We start from the raw sequence: 27,846 nt of genomic DNA, 5'->3' as shown, positions 1-27,846 counted from the left end.
TTGAGCCCCATTGGAAGGGGCAGGGCAGCAGGGCGTGATGGGGAAGGAAGGAGGGAGCTCCCCGCTAGAGCAGCACAGTCTTCTCCATGTGTCCTCTCTCCCCTTAGCCCCAGGCCCCACGCAGCAGACCACACATCTTATCTTCCCTCCTCCTCCTCAGAATACCAAACATTATGAGCTGTTAAACTACAGTGAGCACGGGACAACGGTGGACAATGTGCTGTATTCATGTGACTTCTCTGAGAAGACCCCGCCAACCCCCCCAAGCAGTATTGTTGCCAAAGTGCAGAGTGTCATCAGTAAGTTGGAGCAGAGACCTCTGGCCACAGAGCCTGCCCTTTTTGGACACTTTCTCTGATGCCTCAGTCAGGGTGGCTGTGGCTCGCCGCCATGACCTGCTGTCGCTTGCCTTCCCAGTCCCGTTGGCCAGGTTTTCCTTGCTCATGGGCCCTGGAAAGGCCACGGAGAAGCACGTGCTGTGCACTCCCATGGGTATACACACTACCTTCGGAGCCTCAGACTCCACCCCTCCTTTCTGAGCTCCCCTCACCCCAAGTCACGCAGCGTTTTAGAGTGGGGCGGTGCAGGGGCCCCACGCTGGCCAGCGGCCCAGGTGGGGCTTGGCTGCTCACTGTTCCTCTCCTGTGACCTTCCCCCTCTCTCCAGGGCGCCGCCGGCACCAGAAACAGGATGAAGAGCCAAGTGAAGAGGCAGCCATGATGAGTTCCCAGGCCCAGGGGCCGCAGCGGAGACCCTGCAACTGCAAAGCCAGCAGCTCGAGCTTGATTGGGGGCAGTGGGGCCGGCTGGGAGGGCACGGCCTTGCTGCACCACGGCAGCTACATCAAGCTGGGGTGCCTGCAGTTTGTCTTCAGCATCACTGAGTTTGCGACCAAACAGCCCAAAGGCGATGCCGGCCTGCTGCAAGATGGGGTCTTGGCCGAGAAGCTCTCTCTCAAGCCCCACCAGGGCCCCGTGCTGCGCTCCAACTCCGTTCCCTAGGACTGGCGGCTACCCCGTCACCCGCCCGTCCACCCCACCCAAGACTCCTGCAATGCAAAAATGTACACAAACCAAGCCCGGGTTTTTTTTCTATACTCCACCGGAAACCCTTCGACTACAATCTTTGCATGAAATGAAGAAACCTTTTGACTGTTTTTTAAAAATCCTTTTTCTTTTCTCAAGTTCTAGGGGGCATTTGCACATATATTTGTACTCAACATTTCATGGGAAAGCGGCAGACCGAGCTGAGGAACAGCGTGGGCAGGGAGGGGAAGGCCGATGGTCTGGACACCTCCAACACAAAACCGTTCCCCACCCACCTCCTGCTCCCTCCCCCTCGCCCGCCGTTGTAAAATAATCAGAAACTTGTTCTATTTTGTGGCAGTGACAATAGTTTTATATTAAAAGAAAAAAATACAGTTTTCATACAGCAAAATCTATACAATATCATTGTTTTATTTAATATAAAGATCGTACCCACCCTCCTTCCATGGTTCCCACCCTCCAGGTTATTTTCCCTTTCTGCAGCGGTTGCACTACAGGTAGCTACTGTGTATTATGGACAAATGAGAAATGAATTCTTTTTCTGGCTGTCCATCTTATTTTATTTCAAATAAGGAAAAGTGTATTTGGATTTTGTGTAAATACATCTAGTGATGACATTTTTTCAATGTTTTTAAAAACTGTGTACAGTACTACATGTGGTAGAGCGTTTTCTTCAAATTGTCTATTGTAGCAAAAACGTTTTTGTCGTAAACCTGTTTTGTCTCCTTTTTTTGTTCTCTTGCCACTTCTCTCCTCTTCCTCCCACCCCTGGCTCCCTCCTTTCCCCCCATCCCCACAACTAGTACCGATGTACATAGTAATTGTAATGTTTTAGACTTTACAGAAACTTTCCTGTATTCTGTATATAAAAAAACAAAAATACTTCAAATTATGTTTTCTGCCTGTCTGTCCTACCTGTCATCACCCTTAAGAGGGAACCGTCCTGAGGCCCTGGTCCCACAGCCCCACTGAACAAGTCTCACTCAGTCCCCAGGGAAGTCAGGAGAGGCGAGGTGTTGGAGAAAGTGTGCCTAGGGTGGGAAGGTCAAGTGGAAGGGGAGGGGTTCAGCTGCAACGGCGGGTTGTTATATGGCTTTGCGGGTGACTTGAGGGAATTCAGAGGGCTTGAGCATTTCATATGATCAGATTCTACAAGAATCCCAAGAGTACTGATCCCTGCTCCTCTTGGCTCCAAAACCAAGACATTAAAATAGGAGATGGCTGGACTTCTCTGGTGGCTCAGTGGTAAAGAATCTGCCTGCCAAAGCTGGGCACTTGGCTTCGACCCCTGGTCTGAGAGGATCCTACATGCCTCAAAGCAGCTAAGCCCTCACCTAGAACCCATGCTTCACCACAAGAGAAGCCACTGCAATCAGAAGCCCACACAGCACAGTAGAGAACAGACCCCACTCACTGCAGGGAAATCCCACACAGCCAAAAATATTTTTTTAAATAAGAGCATGAGACCTCTGCATTCTGCTCCAGAAGCTTTAACCCACGCAGTTGGGGCTGTCTTTCCTCCGGTTATTTGCTATCATTTTTTCCATCTCTTCTGGGAGAAATCATAACACCCGGTTTTTTTCCCCCCTCAGCCCTAGCTGGGTATGGAGCAATTCATTATTCAAGTATCACTCAAGTTCCTCCAGTGTCCAGCCTTTGCCAGGCCTTGGATCTTGGTCTCAGTAACTTGCCGTGGGCAATCACCAGGACAGATGTGGCCCCTGCCTCTTGGACCTTAGAATCTAGTGTGGAGCAGTTTGTTGTTTCAAATGTCTGAAGAACGAAGAAATTCAGTCTCTAGACTCAGTCATGCCACAAGTAACTAGACTTGCAGTCACAAGCTTACAACTGCAGCCCCTGGACAGATGAGTTCACCCATTACCTTAATTCTCAGGCCTCTAAGCTCCCTCTTATTTAAACAAACTTCCTCCTTGCACATTATACTTAATCTGTCAAGTTTTTCCTGAAAACCATCTCCTGCTCCTTAGAGAACACAGCTGTGTGCATGCATGCTAGCACTGTTTAGAGTGCGTGGTACCTGTTTGCATGTCAGGATTTTGTTTTGGCGGGGGTGGAGAGCACATCCATTTATTTCACTCACATTCTGTCCCTAGTCTCATCCCACAGTATGGACACAAACGCTGAATCCATGGTGCAGCTAAACAGGAAATAGCTGGAATCTGTGGTCTGACCCTGGCTTCTACCCACCCCTGTAGCTTTGCCTCCACCACTCTCCTCCTCCTCCCCCATGGGCCTTGTGAACTCCTTAAGGGCAGAAACATTGTTCTGCTCAGTATTTCCAAGGCTACCTGCACTACTGGGCATGCTGTGAGTGCCAAACAACAGGTGCTAAATTGTACTGGATTTCTCCTTTCTCCTGACAAGTCACCTGGCCAGAAATAATACACTTACCCATGCCTCCCTAGCTGTCCCCACCCACTCAGCCATCATAATCACGTCTATTCAGTAATGAAGCCTCTTTACCTATGTCTCCCACCTGTCAGAATCACTCCAGAGACAAATTTCCTCCTGAAGATCAGAGGACAGATTTTACACTCTCTTCCTGCTTCCCTTCAGAAATGGAGGGGTGGAGGGCTTCCCTAGTGGGCCAGCAGCTAAGACTGCACTGCCAATGCAGGAGCCCCAGATCCAATCCCTCAGGGAACTAGATCCCACGTGCTGCAGTTAAGAAGACCCGGTGCAGCCAAATATATATATAAAGGAGGGGTCTGATGGGGTATGAGGAGGTGGGGAGATAGACAGCTAATGAATATGTGAATCCTGACAGCCCTGAACTGATGGTGCCACCCTGCACGCACTGTGTCACCTGTCTGGCCTCCATGGGAAGAAATGGAAAGAATCCTAGAAGCTGAGGGGTTACCTGCTGGCTCAGCTGGTAAAGAATCCGCCTGCAACGCGGGAGACCTGGGTTCAATCCCTGGGTTGAGAAGGTCCTAGAAGCTGAGGGCTGAGGATAAGGAACTGATGGACTTGTTCACAGAGGGCAAAGAATCCAGGACTAGACTGTCAGACACAGCAGCATTCAGGCGCCCTCCGCTCTCCAGATGGGAAGGACTGCTACATACTGACACCCAGAGAGCCCATCCGTCTGCTAAGCCCCCTCCTGCAAGTCTTCCGCTACAGAACCCAGCATAGAGTACAGATATACGCGAAGACGGTCATTCATGCACACACTGACGGACTACAGATGCATGCACACACCTGGAGGGGCTCGAAGCCCACACACTCACACACCTACAAGGTGCTCACGCGGGCGCGCGCACACAGGATCCAGAGGCACGCACACAACCTAAAGGACGATCACAGAATCCATGGGCACATCACAGACCAAAAAAGCTAGCACCTTCACTAGAGGTGCGTGTACATACCTAGAGGGCGCTCCCAGGCGCAAACGCACATAGGCACCTAGGTTTTCACACCAGCGCACACCCCGAGGACGCAGACGCAAGCCTAGGGGGCGCTCCCAGGGCCCACGCACACACGCACGCACACACATCCCTGCCCTGTCTCCCGCCCGCCTCCGCCTCCGCCTCCGCCTTCGCCAAGCCGAAGAGCGCCAGGCGCCCTTCTAGGCCGGTGCGGGGAGAGCCCGCAGCCCCCCGGGCGGTGATCCAGGCGGCTCCGGGCCTGGGCGGGAGCCCGGAGGTGCGGCCAGCATGGAGGCGCTGCTGCTGGGCGTGGGTTTGCTGCTGGGCGCCTACGTGCTTGTCTACTACAACCTGGTGAAGGCCCCGCCGTGCCGCGGCCTCGCCAGCCTGCGGGGCCGCACGGCGGTGGTCACGGGTGAGTGCTGGCTGGCGAGCAGGGGGCGGGGAGCCGGGACGGCGGGGCGGGGAGCCGGGACGGTGGGGCGGGGGCCTGACGCCTCAGCTCGGCTCCCGCCCACCCTCCTCAGGCGCCAACAGCGGCATCGGGAAGATGACGGCGCTGGAGCTGGCACGCCGGGGAGCGCGCGTGGTGCTGGCCTGCAGGAGCCGGGAGCGCGGCGAAGCCGCTGCGTTCGACCTCCGCCAGGTGAGGGAAGGCGGAGCCTTGAAGGGCGGGGCCTGGCGGGGAGGGCGGGGCCTGGCGGGAGGGTGAACAGAGGACGGAAGCACCGAGGACACACACAGAAAGAGCAGCTGGAGACATGCGGGCGGGGGTATCCAGTCCCTTAAAGGACAATGCAGCCCGGTTCTCCAAATAGAGAAGAGGGTGCACAGGTGCTCTGGTCACACAGAGAAGGGACACCAGATCTGAAGGAAGTAATTGCTGTTCTAATACATTTAAGAAACAGTGGAATTTAATGAAAGTTGGAAAGAGAACAGCAGAGGGAACAGCATATGCAGAGGCCCTGAGGCAAGATAGACGGTCTGATTTGAGAAACTGATTGAAAGGTTTAATGAGGCCAGAGCACGGAGTATGGAGTATGCAGAGAAGAGGCAAAAGGAAGGGGCTGAACTCTCTGAGCCAGGGCCAAGTTCAAAGAGCCCTTATAGACCCTACTGAGGAGATCAGATTTCATAGAATGGACAGTGGAGATCCGTTGAAGTGTTCTCAGCAGGGACTGGACTTTCAGAATAACCTTTGGGAATGAACCCCTAAGTGGCTCTGTGGCACCTGGTTTGTAGGGGGTAAGAGTGGGTTGGAGGAGACCAGTGAGTAGTCCGTTGTAGATTTTAGGGTAAACAATAATGGGCAGAGGGTATGATAATATTAATAATAATAGCAAGTACAAAAAAAAAGTGCCTACAGAGTGGTGACTACATGCCAGGCAGTATTCTAAAGATTTTACATATATTAACTCATTTAATTACAATAACTCTATCAGTAATATTATTATTTCCATTTTACAGAGAACTAAGGCTCAGAAAGATTAAGTATCTTGCCCAAGGTATCACTCTAGTAATAAGCAAAGTCAAGATTTGCATCCAGCATCCACACACTTATCCACTACATTCTAATGCCTGGGGTAGATCTTAGTAGAAGGAGTTAGTAGCAGGAGCTGAGCTCTCAGAATTTGGTGCCTGGGGAGAAGGAAGAAAAGGGTGCATATGACAGGCCACTTCTTGCCACTCTACAGGAGAGTGGGAACAATGAAGTCATCTTCATGGCCTTGGACTTGGCCAGTCTGGCCTCCGTGAGGGCTTTTGCCACTGCCTTCCTGAGCTCTGAGCCACGGCTGGACATCCTCATCCACAATGCCGGTGAGGGCAGCCGACCTGCGGAGGGGCAAGAGGGTGCCCAGGGCAGCCGACCCTTCCAGGCAGGCTTGGCCGAGGGACTGGTAAACGTGGGAAGGATGCCCCCTACCACTGTCTCACCTGGGGGATGCTGAGGCCTCCAAGAATCCCTCTGGAGCAGTTGTTCACACCTAGCCCCTACCCCAGGGATCAGTTCCTGTGGCCGGACCCGGGAGCCCTTTAACCTGCTGCTGCGTGTGAACCACATTGGCCCCTTCCTGCTGACGCACCTGCTGCTGCCCCGGCTCAAGAGAAGCGCCCCCAGCCGTGTGGTGGTGGTCTCCTCTGCTGCCCACCGCAGAGGCCGCCTCGATTTCACACGCCTGGACCGCCCAGTGGTGGGCTGGCGGCAGGAGCTGCGGGCATATGCCGACAGTAAGCTGGCCAACGTGTTGTTCGCCAGGGAGCTTGCCACTCAGCTTGAGGGCACTGGCGTCACCTGCTATGCAGCCCACCCAGGTGAGGTTTGTCTCTCTGGCTGCTCTGCTTCATTCTTATTTCCCCTCTCCCATCCTTGCCCCTTCCCCTGCTCCCCCAGCCTCTCACTGAGCCACAGAATCTCAGAGCAGGAAGGAGGCCTGGTCCAGAGAGAGGCCTTTGTTCCTTGCTGATCTTGAAGCCAAGCTCTCCTTGTCTGAGCTTGTCTCACACCACAAGCTCAGATGCTGAAGGCTGGGTAAGGCATGGCAATGAGGAAGGCCTAGGTTCTCACCCCAAGGAGCCATTTGCATGACTGAACTGATGATGTTAGCTAATAATTACTCATTCAGGAAGCATTTAGTGAGTACCTATTATGTTCTAGGCATTAATCTAGACACAGGGAATGTAGCAGTGAGCAAAACAAAGACCTCAACCTTGTAGAGTTTACATTCTACTTTATAGAAGGAGACAGCTAATAAATGTATACAATGACAGGTGGTGTTTAAAGTGCTGCAGGGAAAGATAAGACAGGGAAAGGGGGCTAAGAAATGACAGAGTTGGCAAAAGAAAAAGAAATGACAGGGGGTGCTATATTTATCTATGGCAGTCAAGGAAGATGTAACTGAAAAGGTGACGTTTCAGTAGAAGCTTGAAGGAAATGAATGACCTGTGAGGCATTCTAGAGAGAAGAGTAAAAGAACAGAGTAAATACCAAATGCAAAGGTCCTGAGGCAGAAGTGCCTGGTGTGTTTAAGAAAGAACAGAGAGCCTGCTGTGGCTGGAGCAGAGTGAGGAAGGGAATGTGGCAAGAGATGAGGTATAGAGATAGGCTGGGTCATCCAGGGTCTAGGGGTCCACTAGAAGCATTCTTACAGTCTGAGTGATTTTACTAATTAGTAAGACCCATCCTGAGGTGTTGGAGAAGACTCTTGAGAGTCTCTTGAACTGCAAGGAGATCCAGCCAGTCCATCCTAAAGGAAATCAGTCCTGAATGTCCATTGGAAGGACTGATGTTGAAGCTGAAACTCCAATACTCTAGCCACCTGATGCGAAGAACTGACTCACTGGAAAAGACCCTGATGCTGGGAAAGATTGAAGGCAGAAGAAGGGGACGACAGAGGATGAGACGGTTGGATGGCATCACTGACTCAATGGACATGAGTTTGAATAAACTCCCAGAGCTGGTGATGGACAGGGAGGCCTAGAGTGCTGCAGTCCATGGGGTTGCAAAGAGTCAGACACGACTGAGTGACTGAACTGAACTGAAGACCCATCCCTGCCTTAGGGAACAAGTTGCCGGATAACAAGATCTGCCTGATCCATAATACTATACCGAATATTAGACAATCATTACCTAAGGCTCATTAAAATTATAATAGTGATAATAATAATTCTAGCTAGCCATTATTAGACTCCATATCTCTAATATCCAAAGCAGTGGCTGGTCTATTGTAGGTGTTCATAAATGTTTGCTGGTTAAACAAGGGAACAGGAGGACTTTCCTGGCAGTCCAATGGTTAGGACTTCACATGTTTCCAATGCAGGGGGTGAGGGTTTGATTCCTGGTTTGGGGAATTAAGATCCCACATGCCACTGGAGGAGGCCAAAAGATAAAACACAAAGGAACAGGAAAAAAGATGAGCTAGAAAAAAAGATGGAGACAGATTGTTCCAGGCTAGTTTCTTGCCTGGAGAATCCCATGGGAGAAGTCCATAAGGTTGAAAAGAGTCGAACATGACTGAAGTGACTGAGCAGGCAGGGACACAGCATGAGCAATATCTGGAAGATGAGGATGTGTAAGGAGCTTGGATGAAGAAGTGGCTTGCTGTTAGAAACGAGTGAGGTCAGCTTATCAGGTCCCTAAGTACTACCTGGTTAATACGACCTTGGCTTCCCTGGGACCGGACTCTTTCACTCCTTTGTAGCCCTGTGCTTGCCTCTCACCCTAGACCCTCACCCACGGTGGTCTTCGGTCGTCTTCCCTGCCACTTCCTTTCTTCCCGTCCACAGGGCCAGTGAACTCTGACCTCTTCCTGCGCCACGTTCCTGGATGGCTCCGCCCACTTTTGCGCCCCCTGGCTTGGCTGGTGCTCCGGGCACCACGAGGGGGTGCCCAGACACCCCTGTACTGCGCTCTGCAGGAAGGCATTGAGCCCCTCAGCGGGAGGTACTTCGCCAACTGCCACGTGGAGGAAGTGCCCCCAGCCGCCAGAGACGACCGCGCAGCTCACCGGCTGTGGGAGGCAAGCAGGAAGCTAGCAGGGCTTGGGCCTGGGGAGGATGCCGAATCTGATGAAGATTCCCAGCCCGAGGACCCGGGGACTCCATCCTCTCCGAGCAGCCCCCACCCCGAGGAGCCCACGGCTTCCGAACTCTACCCCAGCCCTCAGAGTTCAACAACAGACTGGTCTACGGTCACGCGCCGAATTCCGGTTAAAGCTGAACTTGAGCCTCAGGCTTGCTAACCGCCCACCCCCCCCCCCACTCCACCCCTCACCCCACTCCTACTACACACACACACACACACACACACACGCAGACCTGGGAGCTTTCCAGGGCGCCTGGTGGGCCTTTAAAACCCTAGCTGTGTGCCGGGCCATGCACTAGGCAAGGAGAGAGTTGCCATTTTTGCACCCATGGTTACTTTCCGCGGTTTTCGAGGTATGTCCTGGACAGCTCGTTTCCTCATGGAAGGAAATAAAGGGTGATTATTTCTCCCTGAGAGGAAGGGTAATCCCAGATTGAGAGGTGGGACGTAGTGTATCTGCTGCGGCTTTTCAAGAATTTGAATTTCGGATTCCAGGCCCTACACTCAGGCATGCCGATCAGCCCCGGAATAGGGCCTGGGAGTTTGTAATTGGATGCACTGCCAACACAGGATTATTCAGCTGGGTCCTTTTAGACCCTTTAGCTAAATTAGTTTCATTATCCCCTTTTTGCATTAGAAGCCAGGTGAGGGACTCAGCCAGATAAGGGACTCGCCCAAGGTCTCCCAGCTAGTAAGCGCGGGGGCTGAAACTGGAACCCCCAGCGGGCTGGCTCCAGGGCCGATCGCTGTAAGGTGGGAGCTGGGAGGTGGAAGGTGAGAAAGGGCAGGACGGTGGTTATTCAGGCGCCCAGTGGGAGTCGTGGGTACGCGATGTCTACCCCGTGCAATAAAGCGTCTTGACTCCACGGGTAGCGCGCAGACCGCCTCGCAGGCCGCGCCGGCCCCGCCCTCCGCCGCCACACTTCCGGCGGCGCTGCGGCCGCGGAGGGGTGCGGGCGGGCGGCCGCTGGGGTGGCCCGACAGGCAGGGCGAGGCCGGCTGTGCGGGCGGGCGCGCGCGCGCGCGGGGTGCGGGCCGGAGGCTGCTGTCCAGGTCTCCGCGACCTCCGGGGGCACCTCCGTCCCGCAGGCGCCATGGGCAATTGTCACACGGTGGGGCCCAACGAGGCGCTGGTGGTTTCAGGTGAGGGGGCCCCGAGGGAGGTGGATCCGGAACGCCCAGCGCCGGGAGGGTGTTTGGGGCGGGGGCTGTGCCTGGGAGGGCGGGAGAGGGGCCAGGCCGAGGAAGGGCTCTGAGGGTTGGGCGGCGGGGCGGGGGGGGGGGGTGTTGTGGGGTGGGCAGTGCCGGGGGTGGGGCCTGAGCTAGGGGTAGCTCTGGAGACCCCTTCCAGGAGGGACCCCCACTCTCGGTGCTCCGCGCCCTAGGGCACCGGCCAGGCGCTCCCCCCACCTCCGGGCTCTGCGTGTTTGCCCGTCTTGATTCCCTCCTTTCCTTTCTCCGCCTCCTTCTTTGGGCAGGGTCTCCCCTGTGGCCTAGAGGATCCCGAGCCGAAGCCTTGGGGTTCCGGGAACACAGTCTGGCTAGATGCCAGCGCCCGGAGCGAGGGATGGGTGGGTCGCAGGTGCCTGTCTGGGAAGGGGCGGTGGACCCTGGATCCTTGGGTTCTGGGCACAGATCCGTTAATTCCGAGCAGGCTGAGGCTTGCTGGGCTTTACTGGCACTGCCCGCCCCGGAGACGCGGGTGCGGCCTCTACAGGTTGAGAAACCTGGCTCCTGGCTGTGTTGCTCTGGTTGCAAAATGCTGCAGACTCCAGAATTTCTGTTGCGCTTAGGCAGGATGGGGGCTCCGCAGTGCTGAGGGAGGGAGAGAGAGCTTGTCATAAGGCTGCTATTTAAATTGTTTATTTGGGTGTCTTGGGAAGTGGCAGAAGCCTTTCAAGCCACCAGTTTGTGCAGCCAATGGCGCCGGTGCTGGGGAGCAGTCCGTGTTTCCCCGACAGGATGGAGGCCTGTAGCTGCAGGAAACGCTCATATCCTACTTGCCACTGTCAGTATGGATTCTCCACCTGTACACAGCGTTGTTAGGGCCAGCTGCAGAACTGAGCAGAAGAGGGTGGGCCGGACCAGGGCTTGTTGCCACCCACTTTGAGAGCTGGGATGAATCCATTGGGGACTTTCATGGATTTTGGTTCAGTTTGGATCTCAAAGTCAATCTCTGCCCTGGGACAGGAAATCGTCAATCTCTCTGACTAGGACCCTACTCCTGTGGGGAAATTAAGATCCTTCACTTCCCTGGGACTTCCCTGGCAGTCCATTGGTTTGGACTCTGTGGTTTCACTGCAGGGGCCTGGGGCTTGATCCCTGGTCGGGGAATTAATATCCTGCAAGCCCTGTGGCACAGCCAAAAAAAAAAATCTTTCACTTACCTGAAAACCAAAGAAGATAGCCTTGGGGTCACCAGGGAGACCCCTAGAGAGCACTGACTAAACCTGCTCCTCTCTCAGACTTGGGCCAGTCTCCCAGCCTCCACTCCTAAAGGTTTTTAGAAACCTGAATCTACATCACACTTGTGTTTTGCTTGTGGGATTTCTCTCTAGAAGCCCAGAATCTGGGCAAGGAGAAAGAGTTCCCATTTTGTCTTTGTGGCGATCCTGAAACTGAGGAGCAAAAAGAGCCCCTAAGACGGGCTGCTCTGTGCCTCCCAAGTTGCCAGGGTACTCTAGCCAGAGGCCAAGGCAGTGCTAAATTTGAAGCCATTTTAGGAGTGCGGAGAGGAGGCCACACTGAGAATTAAGAGAGCTGAAGTCAAGGGAGGGTGGAAGAGAAGAGAGAGAGATGATGCCCAGCATAATAGTACCTTGGGGTTTGAGATGATCGAACTGCGCTGTGGCTCTCGAGAGCATATGGACTTCTAGTCCTGTTCCCTGCACCCCATTAATTGGACCTGCACCGAAGTCCAGGTGCCTTCCATGGTGGCTCAGCTGGTTAAGAATCCGCCTGCTGTGTGGGAGACCTGGGTTCAATCCCTGGGTTGGAAAGATCCCCTGGAGAAGGGAATGGCTACTCACTCCAGGATTCTGACCTGGAGAATTCCATGGACTGTATAGTCCATGGGATCGCAAAGAGTCAATGACTGAGCGACTTTCACTTTCCCTTCTAAGTCCAGGGCCATCTTACGCAACCCACTTTCAGAAGGAGGATGTTGATATATATCATGATCATCTTTTCCACTTGAAAAGTCTGGAGGTTCTTCTTGTCTATCCTGCCTCCTTCATTCTGTAATGCACAATTTTTTTTTCTGTTTCTACTTTGGGGGAATCCAAACACATATACCTTTCTCTTATCTCTACAGTAGGGCAGAAATTCTTAACCTGGAGTTTGTGGATAGAATTTAGAGGTCTTTGCATTTGATAAGAGGAAAGTAGTACATTTTTATTTACACTTACCTCAACTGAAAGTTAGTGCTTCCGATACGATTATTAATGTCAGCAACAATCCATGATAGGATTAGCAGATATTTGCCTACTATACTGCCTTTGTTGCAGTATAGTATGGTAGAAATCATTTATGCTCATTGCTACTTTGAAATTAAGCCAGTTATTAATCTACTACAAGATCTTATTATTTAATAACATTATACATGTTACTGTGTATCACATAGCACACATATGTAACTTTAAGTATTTGTTTCTTATGTATCTTACTTTATGCATTTATGGACATTCAGGCTTTGCCAGACTACTAAGGGGGGCAGGGGATTTCAGCTCAAAACATCCCCCTTGTATGAGAGTTCCCTGATGGCCCAGTAGTTAGGATTCAGCACTTTCACTGCCCAGTTCAGTCCTGGTTGGGGAACTGAAATCCCATAAGCCCTGCTGCGCAACCAAAAAAAAAAAATCTGCCTTGTAGAGTTGTAGGTCTTCTTGACTAGTAGGAATGAAAGAGTGGAAGAGGGTCAGGAAGAAAGGGAGTGTTCCTGAGGGGGCAGACGGGCGCTTGTGTTTGGGGAGGGCTAAGAGTGAGGCAGAATTTATGACAGGATATTTTGTGATTCTTCAACTTGATTGAGGACAGAGCAAAGGAAAGTAGATTGGGTTAGAAGTGAGATAAAATTAGGAGGATTGTCTCCAGATCTGGAGACAGTAAGAACTGAGGAGGTCAAGGAAGGGTCACTTAAGAGTCCTCTCTTGGGAGTGGTCCCCAGGGTGACCAGGAAGCTGGAAGGAAGATGCCTTCCAGGGGAGGAGGCTGCTGGGGGTGGGGCAGCCAGGCAGCCCCAGCTTCCTGTTGTTGCTACCCCTGGGAACCTGGCCATGTTACCCTTGGCGGAGGCCCAGCCTGAGCTGTGGCAGCCTGCTCCCAAGGTCAAAGAATAAGTTAAAGGTAAAAAAAAAAAATGGCTACCCCTCCAGTATTCTTGCCTGGAGAATTCTATGGACAGGGGACCCTGACAGTCCACGGGGTCGCACAGAGTCAGAAAGAACTGAGTGACTAATGCCTCACTTTTCACTTCAAAGCGTGGATTCCCACCCTTGGCTCCCTCGCCTCCATCCCACCTACCACTACCACCATCTCCTCTTCCTGCACCCTAAGAAGTGCCCTGGGGTTGGTTGGAGAAAGCTGTGCCACTGTGCCCCATTCCCCACCAGGCCAGAAGAAGTGGAACAACCTGTGGTTTTTGATCCTTTTCCAGTTTCACTGGATCCTGAGATGTTTTTGGTTTCAAGTTGACTGCTGGTCCTCAGAGGCTCCTCTCACCCCATCCCCAGGACAGAGCAGCCTGCAGTGGCTTACCTTGAGCAGCAGTCCTGTGAACAGGTGTTTCCAGAGACCTGCAACGTCTTCCCAACCCTGTTCACACTGCAGTGATGCTCCCGGCTCCCTGGACCTCAGGCTCAGCTGCTTGTACACCATGCACAGGGCAGACCCAGGAGACAGGGTGGGCTGCCCGGTGGGCAGTATCATTTGCTAGCTGTCCATCTTGGCAGTCCCACTACACTTGCGGGATCTTTGTTCTTTTGTTGTTGTTCAGTTGCTAAATTGTGTCCGACTGTTTCCAACCCCGTGGACGGCAGCACGCCAGGCTTCCCTGCCCTTCACTATCGCCCTTAGCTTGCTGAAATTCATGTCCATCGAGTCGGTGATGCCAGCCAACCATCTCATCCTCTGTCGCCCCCTTGTCCTCCTGCCCTCAATCTTTCCCAGCGTCAGGGTCTTTTCCGGTGAGTCGGCTGTTCACGTCAGGTGGTCCCTCCACCTATCTAAAACTTCTCTCCAGGTCATGATTCTGTTGTCTCTGGTTGTTGGCCTGACCACCAACCCAAACCCTGGCTGTAGACCTACACTGTCCAGTGTGGTAGCCAGGAGCCACAGGTTAAGTTAATTACAATTCATTTTCTCAGTTATACCAGCCAGATTTCCAGTGCTCAAGAGCACATGTCCTGAGTGGCTGCTTTGTTGCACAGCACAGCTGTGGAACATTTTGATCCCTGAAGGACGTTCTCTTGGATAAGACTACTCTAGAAGCTATACCCCCACATCAGCCACCGTGTGTGGCCTGGGTCACTGCAAGAGGCTGCTTCTCCCCAGCCTCCCTGACCCAGGTATCTTTCTCCGTGTGCAAAGTGGGTTTTCTAAAATGCAAATGTAAGTGTGGCTTCTTAGGTTAAATGACTTCCCCATCATTCAGGCACATACACACAACACCCCTGCTTGACCCAATCCCTACAATACTCTGCAGTCTGCCCTCTGCCCTGCCACCCGGCTTTGTCCCCTGCCATGAGGCCTCAGAGACACTAACCCAGCTACACAAAACTACCCCTGACCTTTGACCTTGGGAGGCACCCACCCTAGACTTTCCTGAAAACCCAAGTTTATGAATGTGGAAACGATGACTGCCCACTGGCTTTTTCCTCCCTGTTACATGTTACATTTCCTTTGAATCATCTGTTTCTGCCAGGGAACAGCCCCTCTTGCTTTTACTAAGTTTTCTTGAACTTGTTGATTAATTTCGGCATCAGTAGGGGGGTTCGCAGCAAGAATTTCAAGAACTGATTTTTCTTACTTCTGTATAGAGATTGTATGGAGCTCCTCCAGGAAGTGAATCTGGGTGGTGGCCAGATTCAGCAGGCTATTTAGTTGATACATAGTTTCCAGGAGTCATTTCCTTTTTAGGCCTTTTCCCTTTCACTTTTCCAGTTGGTACCATGAGTTGGCTTCTGTTTTGAGGTCTTGCCTTCTTCCCCATCCGCTCCCATTCACTCTGAACCCCTGGGAACCAGCCTCACTGAGAGGTCTGCTGAGCGTGAGCCAGCCCCCACCCCACCCCCACCCTACCCCTTGGTTCATAGACTCCCTTGCATTAGCCTTCCACCTGCTTTCCCTCTGGGACTGATCCCATCCTGGTAACAGGCCAGTCACATGGTACAACCATCAGCTCAGGAAAAGGTCACTCCTCTGAGTCCCACCTCTTTTAAGAGAGGAACTGTACCTTCATCTCTGTTTCCCTAGCACAGAAAAGTACTTGTTTGCTGAACGGATGGTTGAATCAAAGATGGCCGTGTCCCTGTTCACTCTTGCCCACTGACTTTGTTCTCTGAAAGCACATATGTTCTGAACCACTCATTGGCTCCCCTCATTTCTATGCAAATAGCACCAAACTGGATCCCAAGACCTTAAGGGCCTGTCTCCCATTTATCTGTAACCTCCACACCTGGTGCCCAGTGGTGGGAATTGTCAAGTGTCAGAGCAGGCAAAGGCCCAGTGTTGCTGATGGAGGCGTTGGAGGGTAGACAGACTCAAGGACTAACTGACCAGCCATGGTTTGCTTTGCTCTCCAGGGGGCTGTTGTGGTTCCGACTATAAACAGTATGTGTTTGGCGGCTGGGCCTGGGCTTGGTGGTGTATCTCCGACACTCAGAGGTAAGGGCCTGGGGGCTGGTGATCGGGCATCCTGGTGGGCAGGGGAGAAGAGGGTCTCCATCCTTAACCCCCTTCGTGCCACTTGAGCTGCATTCCGTTCTAGTTGGGGGGACCTCCCAAGAGGCAGGTGGAATGGGTTACATGGGGAGGCAGGAGGGCTGTCTGTGGGCAGCTCCTCCTTGGTGGGTGTGCTTTTTTCCATTGAAAGTATCACTTCTGCCCCAGGCAATTCAGGCAGAGCCCTAAGGCCCTGATTTTAGCTCAGAATTATTCAGGAAGCCTTAATAACACACCTGTTTGGAATGGTCCTAGGAAGGAGGAAAGGCTTGAAGAGACCCCTGCCCTGTGCAGACCCTGAGCAATGCAGGCAGGGGCTAAATGGCAGAGGATGGTTACAGTCTGAAGGGGCTCTGTGTATTAAAGACAAAGGTTGCAAATCTAAGGAATTGGCACCCGGGCTGGGCAAGACGGGTCTGGACATCCTCCATCAGTCTGGAGAGACTCAGAAGGGGAAGGGAGATTTCAGCTCAGGCTCTACCTGCTGGCTTTCCCAGAGCCCGGGGCAAGGCTAGACTTGGGCCCAGGCTTCTCCTGTCGCCCTCACTACCCGCCCAGGAGGAGATGAGGCCGGCCGGCCACCTCTCCACCAGCACCCCCTTCCTGATTATGGGAGATCAGAGGAGGGGCCCAGATTCTTCCAGGCCAGGAACCAGGTGACACAGGCCCCAGAGCTATGAAAGCGCAGGCCCATTGGCAGGGGTGGGGGTCCTGTGAAGGGGAAGCAGTGGAGATTCCAGTGGAAATCCCCCTGTATCCCAGTCTCGTAGTTGGCAGAGAGACGCCTCATGGCTGCAGGGAGTCTGAGGGTGTTGGCTCAGGTCGGGGGCACGGGAAGCATGTCACAACGATTTAACTTCACTGATCTCTCCTAACTCCCTCCACTGCCCATCTCTCCCCGCTCGTAGCCCTGCCTCAGTTGAGGGATCTTGGGGAACTCTTCTGGCCCAAGGTCAAAAGTGTTCAGAAAGTAATTAGTAGTGGTCACAAGTTCCTCTCAGGATCCTAAGACACCTGAGGTGGCCAGCTGGCCTGACAGGAGCCATGGGTCCCCTCTCCAGAGACACTGTCACCTCCCACCCCACACCCGCCACACAGTCCTGGGACAGCAGAGTGTCTCGTCCAAACCCCTCGACGTACGGCCGGGCCTAGAGAGTGTCCGCTTGCTCCAAGACCTGTCCAGCCAGGCGTCTGCTGCTCGGTGCTGCTGACACTCCAGAGGCCCTTTCTCCACGCCGTGGTTGGTCCCCTCCCGCTTCCTGCTCCCAGGAGCAGAGCCCCAAGACAGCAGGGCCTGGCTTCTCTGATGGCAGGTTTGAAGGTGAGGGGTGGGGGGCCTTGTGCCTCATCCTAGGAGCGGCTCTCCCACACCCAGGCTCAGCGTCTCCCTCTGGGCCCACAGGCAGGGCCCACTCTTGGGTTCCTGGGGCGGCCCCTTCCCTGTCCCCTAGCCTGCTGCAGGGGCGTCTCCCCCAGTGGGGACCTTTGTTTCCCGAGGCCGGCAGGTGCTTCCCAGGTCAGAGTGGAGGTCTAGGATTCTAACCCAGCCCTCCATTTGAGGTCCTTCCCACGGCCATCCTCCCTGTCACCTGCCCTCAGTGTCAGCTGTCCTTCTCCAGCCTCAGTGAGGTCTCTCCCGCTGTTCTTTGCTGCCATGCCCTGTCCTGTCCTGAGGCCCCGATGGGGGCAGCTGTCTCGCCCTAACCTAAGCGGTTCCTCCGTTTCTGGCATCTGAGCTGCAGCCTCCCTCCTCCCCACTTCCTCCCCCATCCTCTCCCCTCCTCCCCCTCCTCCTCCTCCCTCTCCCCTCCCTACTCCCCTCTCCCCCTCCTTCCCCTCCTTTTCTCTCCCCCTTCTTTCTAGTCTCCCTCTCCTCCCCTTCTTCCGCCTCCTCCCCACCCTCCCCTTCTCCTGTCTTCTTCCCTCCCTCCCCTCCTCCCCCCTTCCCCTCTCCCTTTCCCCTCCCCTACCCTCCCCCTTTTCTGTCTCCTTCCCTCCCTCTGTCCTCCCCTCCCTCCCTTTTTCCTGTCTCCCTCCCTCCTCCCCCTCCCCTCCTCCCTCTTCCGTCTCCCCCCACCCTCCCCTGTTTCCTGTCTCCCTCCCTCCTCCCCCTCCCCTCCTCCCTCTTCCGTCTCCCCCCACCCTCCCCTGTTTCCTGTCTCCCTCCCTCCTCCCCCTCCCCTCCTCCCTCTTCCCCCCACCTCCCCCTGTTTCCTGTCTCCCCCCTCCTCCCCCTCCCCTCCTCCCTCTTTCCCCTCCCCCACCCTCCCCCCCTTTCCTGTCTCCCTCCTCCCCTCCTCCCTCTTCTCCCTCCCCCACCCCCTCTTTTCTGTCTCCCCCCTCCTCCCCTCCTCCCTCTTTCCCCTCCCCCACCCCCCTTTCTGTATCTCCCCCCTCCTCCCCCTCCCCTCCTCCCTTTCCCCCCTCCCCCACCCTCCCCCTTTCCTGTCCCCCTCCATCCTTCCCCTCCCCTCCTCCCTCTTCCCCCTCCCCCACCCTCCCCCTTTCCTGTCTCCCTCCCTCCCCTCCTCCCTCTTCCCCCCACCTCCCCCTTTCCTGTCCCCCTCCATCCTTCCCCTCCCCTCCTCCCTCTTCCCCCTCCCCCACCCTCCCCCTTTCCTGTCTCCCTCCCTCCCCTCCTCCCTCTTCCCCCACCTCCCCTTTCCTGTCTCCCCCCTCCTCCCCCTCCCCTCCTCCCTCTTCCCCCTCCCCCCACCCTCCCCCACTTTCCTGTCTCCCTCCCTCCCCTCCTCCCTCTTCCCCCCCACCTCCCTCTTTTCCTGTCTCCTTCCCTCCCTCTGGCCTCCTCTCCCTCAGTCCCTCCCTCCCTCTTTCATGTCTCCCTCCCCTCCTTCCCCAGAGAGAGCTTGATGGGTGCCTGTCTGAGCTGGGTCTGCTGTCCTCTCAGCCTGAGGGTGCTGTTAGGGAGGGGCTGGAAGGCAGTCAACCTGTGTACGTGCGCATGGCTGGAGAGTGGAGGGACCCACGTTGCCTCCTGCTCCCCGTCCCTCCACTCCACTTGCTTCTGCTCCTTCACCTCAGCCTCTGCCCTCCCTCCCTCTGGTTTAAGGAAACCTTCTGCGCTGTCCACAGGCTGGCCTTCGCCTGGTCCAGCACCCAGCACACACGGGCACACACCCTGCCCCAGGGAGGCCCAGGTAGCTTCCACGCACCTTTTCTTTGCCATGACTCTGCCTGTGCCCAACTCTGGAAGTGAGTGACTCCCAGTTGTCCCTGTGAATATTGGCAGGGGTGCACACACTTCCCCCCCTCCCAGCCTTCCTTGACACATCCCACCCCCACAAATCAGAAAATCCAAAAATTGCTTTAGTCTCTTCTGGCCCTAAATTACCTTCTTAGGGATAAGTAGCACAGGCCTTGAGGGTTTGTGCCCCGCAGGATTCGGTATTTGCTGTGGCTCATGAACCCCCAGAGTGGCCTCCCCCACCCCCACCCCAGTTTCTGGAAACACAAGCTTGCCTCTGTCTGGAGCATGGAGCTCAGGCTGCCAGCCAGACCGTGCCAGGAATCTCCTGGGAAGGTGAGGCGGTGGGTAACCCTGGTGCCCTGCACACAGGCAACCTCCCAACCTCAGGTCACAGGCCCAGGGCATCAGCAGGCTTTACCTCCAGCCCAGCAGCTTCTCACTGGAAGGGTGTGGGGGCTGGAGAAGAGACCCAGAGGCCTCAGGCCAGCGCAGGGGTGTCTTGAGCTGGCTGTGGGGGATGGGAGCTGAAGTCTTGAGCGACCCCACCCCCACCCCTCAGGCCTCAGGCATCCGGTGCTTGTCTGGTAACCACTATGTGTGTTTGCTGTGTCCCCTCCTCCCCTTCCTGTCCCTGCCTCTCCCTCCCTCCCCCCCGGCTGCTCCTCAGACTGTCTCTGGAGGTTATGACCATCCTGTGTCGCTGTGAGAATATTGAGACGTCGGAGGGGGTCCCGCTATTCGTAACAGGGGTTGCACAGGTAATAACCCGCCTGCTTCCTCCTCTGTGTCTAACCTCCTCTCTTCCCGCCCTGCGGGGGCCTGGCAGACTCCAGATGGACTCCCTTTTCCTGAGAGCGCGTCTCCCTGCCCTCTGCTCCCACCACCACTGCTCTGCGTGGCCGCGCGGAGCCTCTAGGGTCCCCCACTCCCTTGTCCCAGCTCATGGGGGGCTGTGAGTGGGGAGAGAAAGTGAGGGCTTCTGGGAGCTCTGCCCAAGTCTGCCAGGGGGTGTCCTTGGATGCCAAGCCTACATGGAGAGTAAGCTGAGGCGGGAGAATACACAGGCCCTTTTGTGACAGAGGTGGGCTGCCCAGGTGGGGAGGGGTCTATCCTAAAGACTCCTGCGGGAGCCCTAGTCCTCTAGGCATCACAGAGCTCTGTGCCCTGTGCCTTCTCCAGGCCGACGCCCTCCTCCCTGCAGCACCAGAAGGATGGGTCCCCTGGGGAGTTATGTTCATCCCACCCCTTGACCGCTTCCAACCTCCTTGACAGGCCTGAGCAAAACGAGCCATGCCCCTGATTCTAGCAGCTCTCTTTGTCACCAGACTCAGCTGCCCCATCTGCGAAAGGGGGAAAGTCAAGCCCTCCCTGAGCCTTGTAGGAATATTAGAAAGGCAAGTAAAGCAATGTGAGGGTGCTCACTTTGGGATTTTCAGAAAAGAAGTGCTCAAGGAATGCCATCTGTATCACAGACTTGATCTCACCTGGGAAAGCAAGCGGCCTGCTGTCTCCCTCCTCACCGCCACACAGCCCTAGAGATGAAACCCTTTCCTGAGCCAGGGCATTTAGCAACGCAGTTCCCCATCTTCATTGGTCCGTTTGCCAGCTCCCCGCTGAGCGTCTTGTCAGCTCCAGGCACAGCGGAGGCAGCGATGGACATCAGAAAGCCCCTGCCCCTCAGAGCCTACATGCTGGCGGGTCCCCAGGGCAGAAGAGACCTACATGTCACCTTACCCTTCTCCACCCTTCCATGAAATTGTCCTTCAGCCTCTCAGGCAAAACCCGGCACCCCCACACCCTGCCGCACCCAACCTCCTATCCTTAATGGGGAAGAAGACTGTCCCCATCGCAACCACTACTCATCACTGTGGAAGGGCAGGCTTCAGGGCAGAGAAGAAGCCCAGAGCCCCTTTGCGTGGGATGTGTAGGGGCCAGGCCTCCCTCAACACCCCACCTAGCAGCCTCGTCTCCTTCCAAGCCCACACTCCATTTGAAATAGCTAATACCCAGGTCCCTTTTCAACTGGGTGATGTGGACCCTTGAAGACTCAGGTCATCTGGGCAGAACCTTCCTTGTCCTGAAGCTCTAGCGTGACCCCAGCCTTTTCCTCCACTGGCCGCATCTGGCCCCAACCCCAGAGAGCAGGCTTCCAGCCTTGGCCTGTTGCCAGGTAAAGAGACCTGGCAGAGCTCCCCTGGTGGGGTGGGGCAAACACAGGATCACCTCCATCTTGGCCCAGCAGTGGGCATACTCCCAGCATGCCAGGTACAAGGCAGCTTTCTCAGCAGCCTCCAGGGCACTCTGGGGTGCTGAGCACACCCAGAGAATAGGCAAAGGCCTCTGGGGGATGGTCAGATGGTACCCACAAACACAGCCCGGAGGACCAGCACTTATGTGATGCCCCAGGACACACATGGCCACGCCAAGACTCTCACCCACCCTACCTCAGCCCCCTGGGCCAGACCACCCCCGACGACTCCTCTGCTTCCTCTCCCACTCTTCCAGCCAGGCTGATGTGAGCAGAGGACACATGTGCACATGGTTGGCACACAACACTCCTTCCACTGAGCCATCTGCACCCCAGCCCTACTGTCCCACCCTTCTCCTCCTCACATGCTCCCAGCTCCAACCCCTTGGAGAGCCCACCCCTCCGTCTTCTGCAGCAGGACCCCCCGGCCTGTCCCTGCCGACGCAGTGAGATGTCAAAGTCTTTCCCTGCACCCCAGGCCCTGGGCCCCCAGACCCATGGCCCCTGTTTTGCATTTCTTGGCAGGATTTCCCTAGAGATTATGACGTTGCAGCCCCGCTGTGAGGACGTAGAGACGGCCGAGGGGGTAGCTTTAACTGTGACGGGTGTCGCCCAGGTATAGTAACTCAGCAGCCCCGCGCATGTCCGTTGAGCTGCCTCGTCCCCACGCTGGGGTTTGGGGTGGGAGCGAGGAAAGGCCGGCAGCCAGGGGCAGTCTCTCTCCAGCGGCCCCGCCCCTGCCCGCCCCTCTTCCCAGAGAGGGTCGTCGCCACTGGAACTTGCACTCAGCCTCTCGGCCACCCAGCAGGACTAACAAGACACCCCTTCTCTCCCCAGCGGGCCAGCAGAGGACAGAAGCCGTGCTGAGGGTTCCCGTGTCACTAACCCCTCCCCGTTCTTTGCAGGTGTCGGAAATGCCAAGCCCCAGAACCCAGGCCTCCTCTGACCCCTGGGTAGGGGGCTGCAGGGTGGGGACCAGAGGGTGAGGCCACATGAGGCCGGGGAGCTCTGGGCCCTGGAGTCAGAGCTGCATTATATTCCCAGCCCGGTGACTGAGCGAGGGGCTTCCTGCTCTCCAGAGGTCCTCACAGGGCAAGTTCAGCTATCTCAAAGGCCCCTGGTGCAGGAGTGGTTGGCTTGGTGCCTTGGGGAAGAAAGAGGAGGATGCCCTCCCCTGGTGATGGACTGCAGACCTGTCTCCTGCCCTCTCCTGGCTCTCTTTCCTAGTCTGTCTGTCTGCACCCCTATTGCTCATTCTCCTTTTTGCAGAGACCTGCAGGCTGAGGGGCCAAGAGTGGACTGGAGGGGTTGGTGGGGGGGAGGAGCCCAGAATGTCCAGGAGAGAGCCCCTGGCAGAGCCTGGGCCTGCCAGTGAAGGTGAAATTTCTCAGTATGGGTTCCTCATGTTTTCTCTCTGCTGGAGGCCTTAGCAGACCCCACCCCCTCCCGCCACCACCCCCTTTCCCCTGAGGCCTCCAGGTCCTAAAAAGGAGGGGAGGGGTCCCAACTGCCACCATCCTCCTGGGTCTGGGGCCTCTGTCTGCCTGCCTCCAGCCTGGCTCAGACTTCTCTGTGACCACTGGCAGGTGAAGATCATGACCGAGAAGGAGCTCCTGGCCGTGGCCTGTGAGCAGTTCCTGGGCAAGAGCGTGCAAGACATCAAGAACGTCGTCCTACAGACGCTGGAAGGACACCTGCGCTCCATCCTCGGTGAGGCCCTGCCCGGCCCAGGGACCCCTCTCCCTCTGTTACCTGCAAGGAGCCACACAGCATCCCTGAGCCAAGTCCAGGGAGGAGAGAGGGGGCCTTGGACAGGCTGGCCTGTCAGTCCCACTGAGAGGCTTCTAGCAGAAAAGCTGACAGGTTTTCCATCATGTATTTCCTTTCAAAACGTCAGGTGACTCGAGTGAAGAAGAGAGCATGGAGGTGGGGCTGAGTGACTGACTGCCAGTCTGGTCAGGCGCCTAGTGCTGCTTGGGCACTTTTCCTCATCTGCCCAGACCCTGCAGGAGGAGATTCAGTGTTAGAAGAAACCAACCAGGGACTTCCCGGGTGGTCCAGTGGCCAAGACTGCGCTCTCGAGGCAGGGAGCCCAGATTCTATCCCTGGTCAGGGAATTAGATCCCACATGCCACAACTTAAGAGTTCACATGCTGCCGCTAAAGATCCTACATGCTACAACGAAGACCTAGCACAGCCAGATAGAAAGAAACCTAGGAAGACCCAGCACAGATCACGTGACCCCTGCCTACACTCAGACCTCTCCCTGGCCGCCTCCTCCCTTTCCCAAGCTGGCTGGGCCCCTGGGGAGCCAGCCTGCGATCCTTCTGCCCCCAGGGACCCTGACAGTGGAGCAGATTTATCAGGACCGGGACCAGTTTGCCAAGCTGGTGCGGGAGGTGGCAGCCCCTGATGTCGGCCGCATGGGCATCGAGATCCTCAGCTTCACTATCAAGGTGCAGTGTGGCGGGAAGGCTGTGGCCCCCGTGTCCATCCGTGCGGGGTGGGGGAGCTTGCCAGGAGGGGCCCCTTTATGCCTCTGACTATTCCCAGGGACGACTTCCCCTTCCCTTCCCAGGATGTGTATGACAAAGTGGACTATCTGAGCTCCCTGGGCAAGACACAGACTGCTGTGGTCCAGAGAGATGCCGACATCGGGGTAGCCGAGGCTGAACGGGACGCAGGCATCCGGGTATGTGGGCTTGCCTTCCCAGCCTCAAGGATGAGGGAGCGCAGAGGGGGTGGAAACCCATTTGAGAGGGCCCCTCAGCACCTGTCCCTCCTGCTCCCAGGAAGCTGAGTGCAAGAAGGAGATGCTGGATGTGAAGTTCATGGCTGACACCAAGATTGCCGACTCCAAGCGAGCCTTCGAGCTGCAGAAGTCGGCCTTCAGCGAGGAGGTCAACATCAAGGTGAGAAGCTGTCGGGTGTCCCGGGTTTGGGGCTCAAGGCCCAGGACTGCCAGGCAGCCTCTGATGTGCTGCCCACCCTCCCCCGCCACAGACGGCTGAGGCCCAGCTGGCTTATGAGCTGCAAGGGGCGCGTGAGCAGCAGAAGATCCGGCAGGAAGAGATTGAGATCGAGGTCGTGCAGCGCAAGAAGCAGATTGCCGTGGAGGCGCAGGAGATCCTGCGCACTGACAAGGAACTCATCGCCACCGTGCGCTGCCCCGCCGAGGCCGAGGCCCACCGCATACAGCAGATCGCTGAGGGCGAAAAGTAGGTGCCGCTGGGGCCCCCGCTTTAGTCCAGCTCCTCTGCCACCTGGGTACCCCCTCCACTCCTGGCCAAACTTGGAGGCCCCCACGCCTGCTTCCTCACTGGGAAGTAGGGGTAACCCGCCTGCCCTATGGGATTGTTGTTAGGAAGACTGAATTAGGTACCAGAGGTTTAAGGGCCTGATGTGGTGCTTGGCACAGAGGGCACCCAGGTAGGTCCCCTCTCCACTGTGGCCTCTGGGAGCCAGTGCCCTCTTCCCAGAGCCAGAAGGCCAGGGCACTGCCCCCATGGGTCCCTCATCCCTGACACCTGCCAAAGTGGGGGGCTCGAGGGTTCACTGACCCCCAGGCAGGGCTTAAGGGGCCCCTGGCACTTCCCACTGACCCTGCCACCCCGGACTCCCCCAGGGTGAAGCAGGTCCTCCTGGCTCAGGCAGAAGCAGAGAAGATCCGCAAAACTGGGGAGGCAGAGGCGGCAGTCATTGAGGCGAGGGGCAAGGCAGAGGCTGAGCGGATGAAACTCAAGGCTGAGGCCTACCAGAAATACGGAGACGCAGCCAAGATGGCCTTGGTGTTGGACGCCCTGCCCCGGGTAAGGCTCCCACCCAGGGCTGGGACTGGCTGGGCAAATGCCGGACTTCTCTGGGCCTTGTCAGTGACACAGCGACAGGATGGCTGGGAGGTTCAAATGGGGAAGTACTCAGCGGCATGGGGAAGAACTCTACAACAGGCCTAGGCTCATCCCTAACCCAGGGGACCATCTGACCTTTATTGCAAATAAGGGCCACCCAGGCTGCGTTGGGATGTGGTGAGGTGGAAACGGGAGGGAGAGATGCTGAATGGGGCAGGTGGATGGAGTCCGAGTAGCAACCAGCTCTCCTCCCACCCTGCCTCCTAGATTGCTGCCAAAATTGCCGCCCCACTGACCAAAGTCGATGAGATTGTGGTCCTCAGTGGGGACAACAGCAAGGTGACATCAGAAGTGAACCGACTGCTGGCCGAGCTGCCCGCCTCTGTGCACGCCCTGACGGGTGTGGACCTGTCTAAGGTAGGTGTCTCACCGTCTGCAGTGGGTTCCCCGGGCAGAGTGGTGGGGGCCTCGGAGCCAAGGCCTCATGGCATCTCCCATCCTTGCAGATACCGCTGATCAAGAAGGCCACCGGTGCACAGGTGTGAGGTCTCGTCGGCCTATACCCTTCAGCAGCCACCGCCCCCACCTTCAGCACCCGTTTTAATACCACAGGGACAACGGGAACGTCACTGACTCTGGTGCCTTATTCTGTAGGGACCAGAAGTGCTGCGTGTTCAGGCCTCTGGCTGTCTTCCCTTCTCCTCTGTCTCTGTCTCCCCCCTCTTCTCCATCCCACAGCCTCACTTTCACTGCCATGACTGTCTGGTTTGTCTCTTGCACCCTTATCTCCTGTACATCTCTTCCTTTGTCTGTCTTTTTCTCTCCCTCTCTCCTCGCACTCTCTACACACATCATGTAGTTTAAATTGAAGATGTTTATTACAGTCACCGTCTTGTCTGTCTGTGGGGGTGGCCCTGCTGCTCCCGAGAATCCTGGTGCCTTGAAGTTTTCTGTGCTTCTGTCCATCCCCTCAGCCCCGTGGCCCCAGCCAGAGCTTCAGCATGGGTGCAGGGATCCTGGGGATGACGGCCACCCTGCCCTCTCCTGGCCTGGTCTTCCCAGCCCAAAACCTGCCCCCAGGAAGTCCCCAGCCTCGCCCACTCCAGCCCTTGTGGGCCCAGGTAGCGTGGCTGCAGGCCCAGGGCCATCGCCCTCTGCCAACCCCTGCCCAGCCCCAGGCCTGCTCTCGTACCTCACCTCTCTCCCGCACCCACGGGCACAGAGGCAAGGCCTCCTGTGTAGAGCAGCTCCCTCAGTTTACTACTGCCTTAGGAGGCCCCTGCTCGTGCTCAGGGAATCCCCTTCCCTGGAGTGGGGCTTGGTCCCAACTCTGCTAAGCCTTTCTGGGATCAGGATCCAGCCCTTCTGGGGAATATAAAATGTACAGACCCCCTTCCTACTAGGGCTGTGCTGCCCTGAGTATCAGGCCGGGCCCTTCCAGTGGGCAGAGCTGTGCCAGCCCTGTACAGAATCGAGTGCCGTAGGCTGGCCGGACTCCTTCCCTGCTCGTGCCGGTTTGCTTTCTGGCCAGAAATGATCAGGCTCCAGCTGTGGGGAAGCAGCCCGGTCCTCTGTCTCCTTGCTTCAGAGGAGGCAGAAGAGCCCAGGGCCCCAGCATCCTGGCAGGGACGCTGCGGGTGTCCTGTGGTCCTGGTCCCCCACCCCTCGCCCTGCCCCAGCCTGTGTAGCTGTTCCTGCATGTGGATGCTGCATGTCCGGTCTGGGGCTTGGATGCTGCACTGCCCCGCTGCCTGTCCCTTCTGGTAAAATAAAGATCTGGTTATGCCCATACCCTATACTGTGTTTTGTGAGGAGAGAGACTGGGAACCGGCCCACACACCCCTTCAGCCTAAAGGCTACACTTTGCCTGTTCTTCCCCACCCTCGACACTGGGGGGCAGCAGCGTCCTGGCCTTGCCCTCAGCTTCCTGGAGCAGGGCAGCCATTGCTCAGGTGCTGAAGCCAGATCTGAGCCTTGGGAGACCTGGCTCCACCGCAGACACAAGATGCAAGGGGCTGCCAGGTTCACCGCCCCTCTTGCCCATTCTGAGCCCCACTCGGTGCAACCAAAAAAAAAAAGGAGCATTGCAATGATACCGTTTCTCTAAAATTGGTCTATAAGTTCAATATAATCCTAATCAAAATCCCAAGAAATTTTTAATCGACAGAGTAATTCTGAAGTTATGGGGAAATGCGAAAGGAATAAGAATAATCAAGACAAGCTTGAAAAAGAGTGAAGTGAGAGGATTCAAACTTAGACGGCAAGACATTTAAAAAAGTGAAAGTGTTAGTTGCTCAGTGGTGTCCAACTGTTTGTGACCCCGCAGACTGTAGCCGCCAGAGAGGTCTATGGAATTGTCCATGGCAACTGGAGTGGGCTGCCGTTTCCTTTTTTAGTAATTAAGACTGTGTGATACTGGCACATAGTACACCAATGATTACATTGAGAAGAACAGAAAATCTAGTAATAGACCTACACTTATTTTATGACTAAAATGACAATGCAGAACTGTGGGAAAAGGACAGCCTTTTTGATAAAAGATACTGGAGATCTGGGGGAGAAATGATTCTTGACCTTGAACCTCAC

General features: G+C 55.8%; 3 protein-coding genes across 7 annotated transcripts in view; all 3 read left to right on the top strand.

Moving 5' to 3' along the window:
- PHF12 (PHD finger protein 12) overlaps positions 1-1,938 on the top strand; it is a 38,690-nt gene extending 36,752 nt beyond the window's left edge. Inside the window, exons 14-15 of one of the 2 annotated variants that reach the window (XM_018064328.1) lie at positions 161-299; positions 667-1,938. In XM_018064328.1, the coding sequence (XP_017919817.1) occupies positions 161-299; positions 667-1,001 (474 nt within the window). In that variant the 3' untranslated portion in view covers positions 1,002-1,938. Of the gene's footprint in view, positions 1-107; positions 300-666 lie in introns of those variants that run through there. The other variant, XM_018064330.1, reaches the window with a different exon arrangement.
- Positions 4,537-9,456, top strand: DHRS13 (dehydrogenase/reductase 13). Its single transcript, XM_018064327.1, has 5 exons — positions 4,537-4,850; positions 4,963-5,081; positions 6,130-6,253; positions 6,437-6,748; positions 8,720-9,456. The coding sequence occupies exons 1-5, from the start codon at positions 4,724-4,726 to the stop codon at positions 9,172-9,174; spliced, it is 1,137 nt and encodes a 378-aa protein (XP_017919816.1). The 5' UTR covers positions 4,537-4,723; the 3' UTR covers positions 9,175-9,456.
- Positions 9,934-27,051, top strand: FLOT2 (flotillin 2). 4 transcript variants are annotated; one of them, XM_018064323.1, is made up of 11 exons: positions 9,934-10,160; positions 15,818-15,899; positions 21,938-22,028; positions 22,999-23,122; positions 23,750-23,868; positions 23,991-24,104; positions 24,205-24,324; positions 24,416-24,630; positions 25,038-25,221; positions 25,528-25,677; positions 25,767-27,051. In XM_018064323.1, exons 1-11 carry the CDS (start codon positions 10,112-10,114, stop codon positions 25,803-25,805), a joined length of 1,287 nt encoding a protein of 428 aa, XP_017919812.1. In that variant the 5' UTR covers positions 9,934-10,111; the 3' UTR covers positions 25,806-27,051. The 4 variants fall into 4 exon arrangements, with proteins under 4 accessions (XP_017919812.1, XP_017919813.1, XP_017919815.1 ...); XM_018064324.1 differs by lacking the exon at positions 21,938-22,028 and adding an exon at positions 19,832-19,922 and having other exon boundaries at positions 9,969-10,160; XM_018064325.1 differs by lacking the exons at positions 9,934-10,160; positions 15,818-15,899 and adding an exon at positions 19,832-19,922.

This window comes from Capra hircus, chromosome 19, assembly GCF_001704415.2.
Source record: "Capra hircus breed San Clemente chromosome 19, ASM170441v1, whole genome shotgun sequence".
Classification (NCBI taxonomy): domain Eukaryota; kingdom Metazoa; phylum Chordata; class Mammalia; order Artiodactyla; family Bovidae; genus Capra; species Capra hircus.
This window is presented reverse-complemented; position numbering and strand designations above follow the sequence as displayed.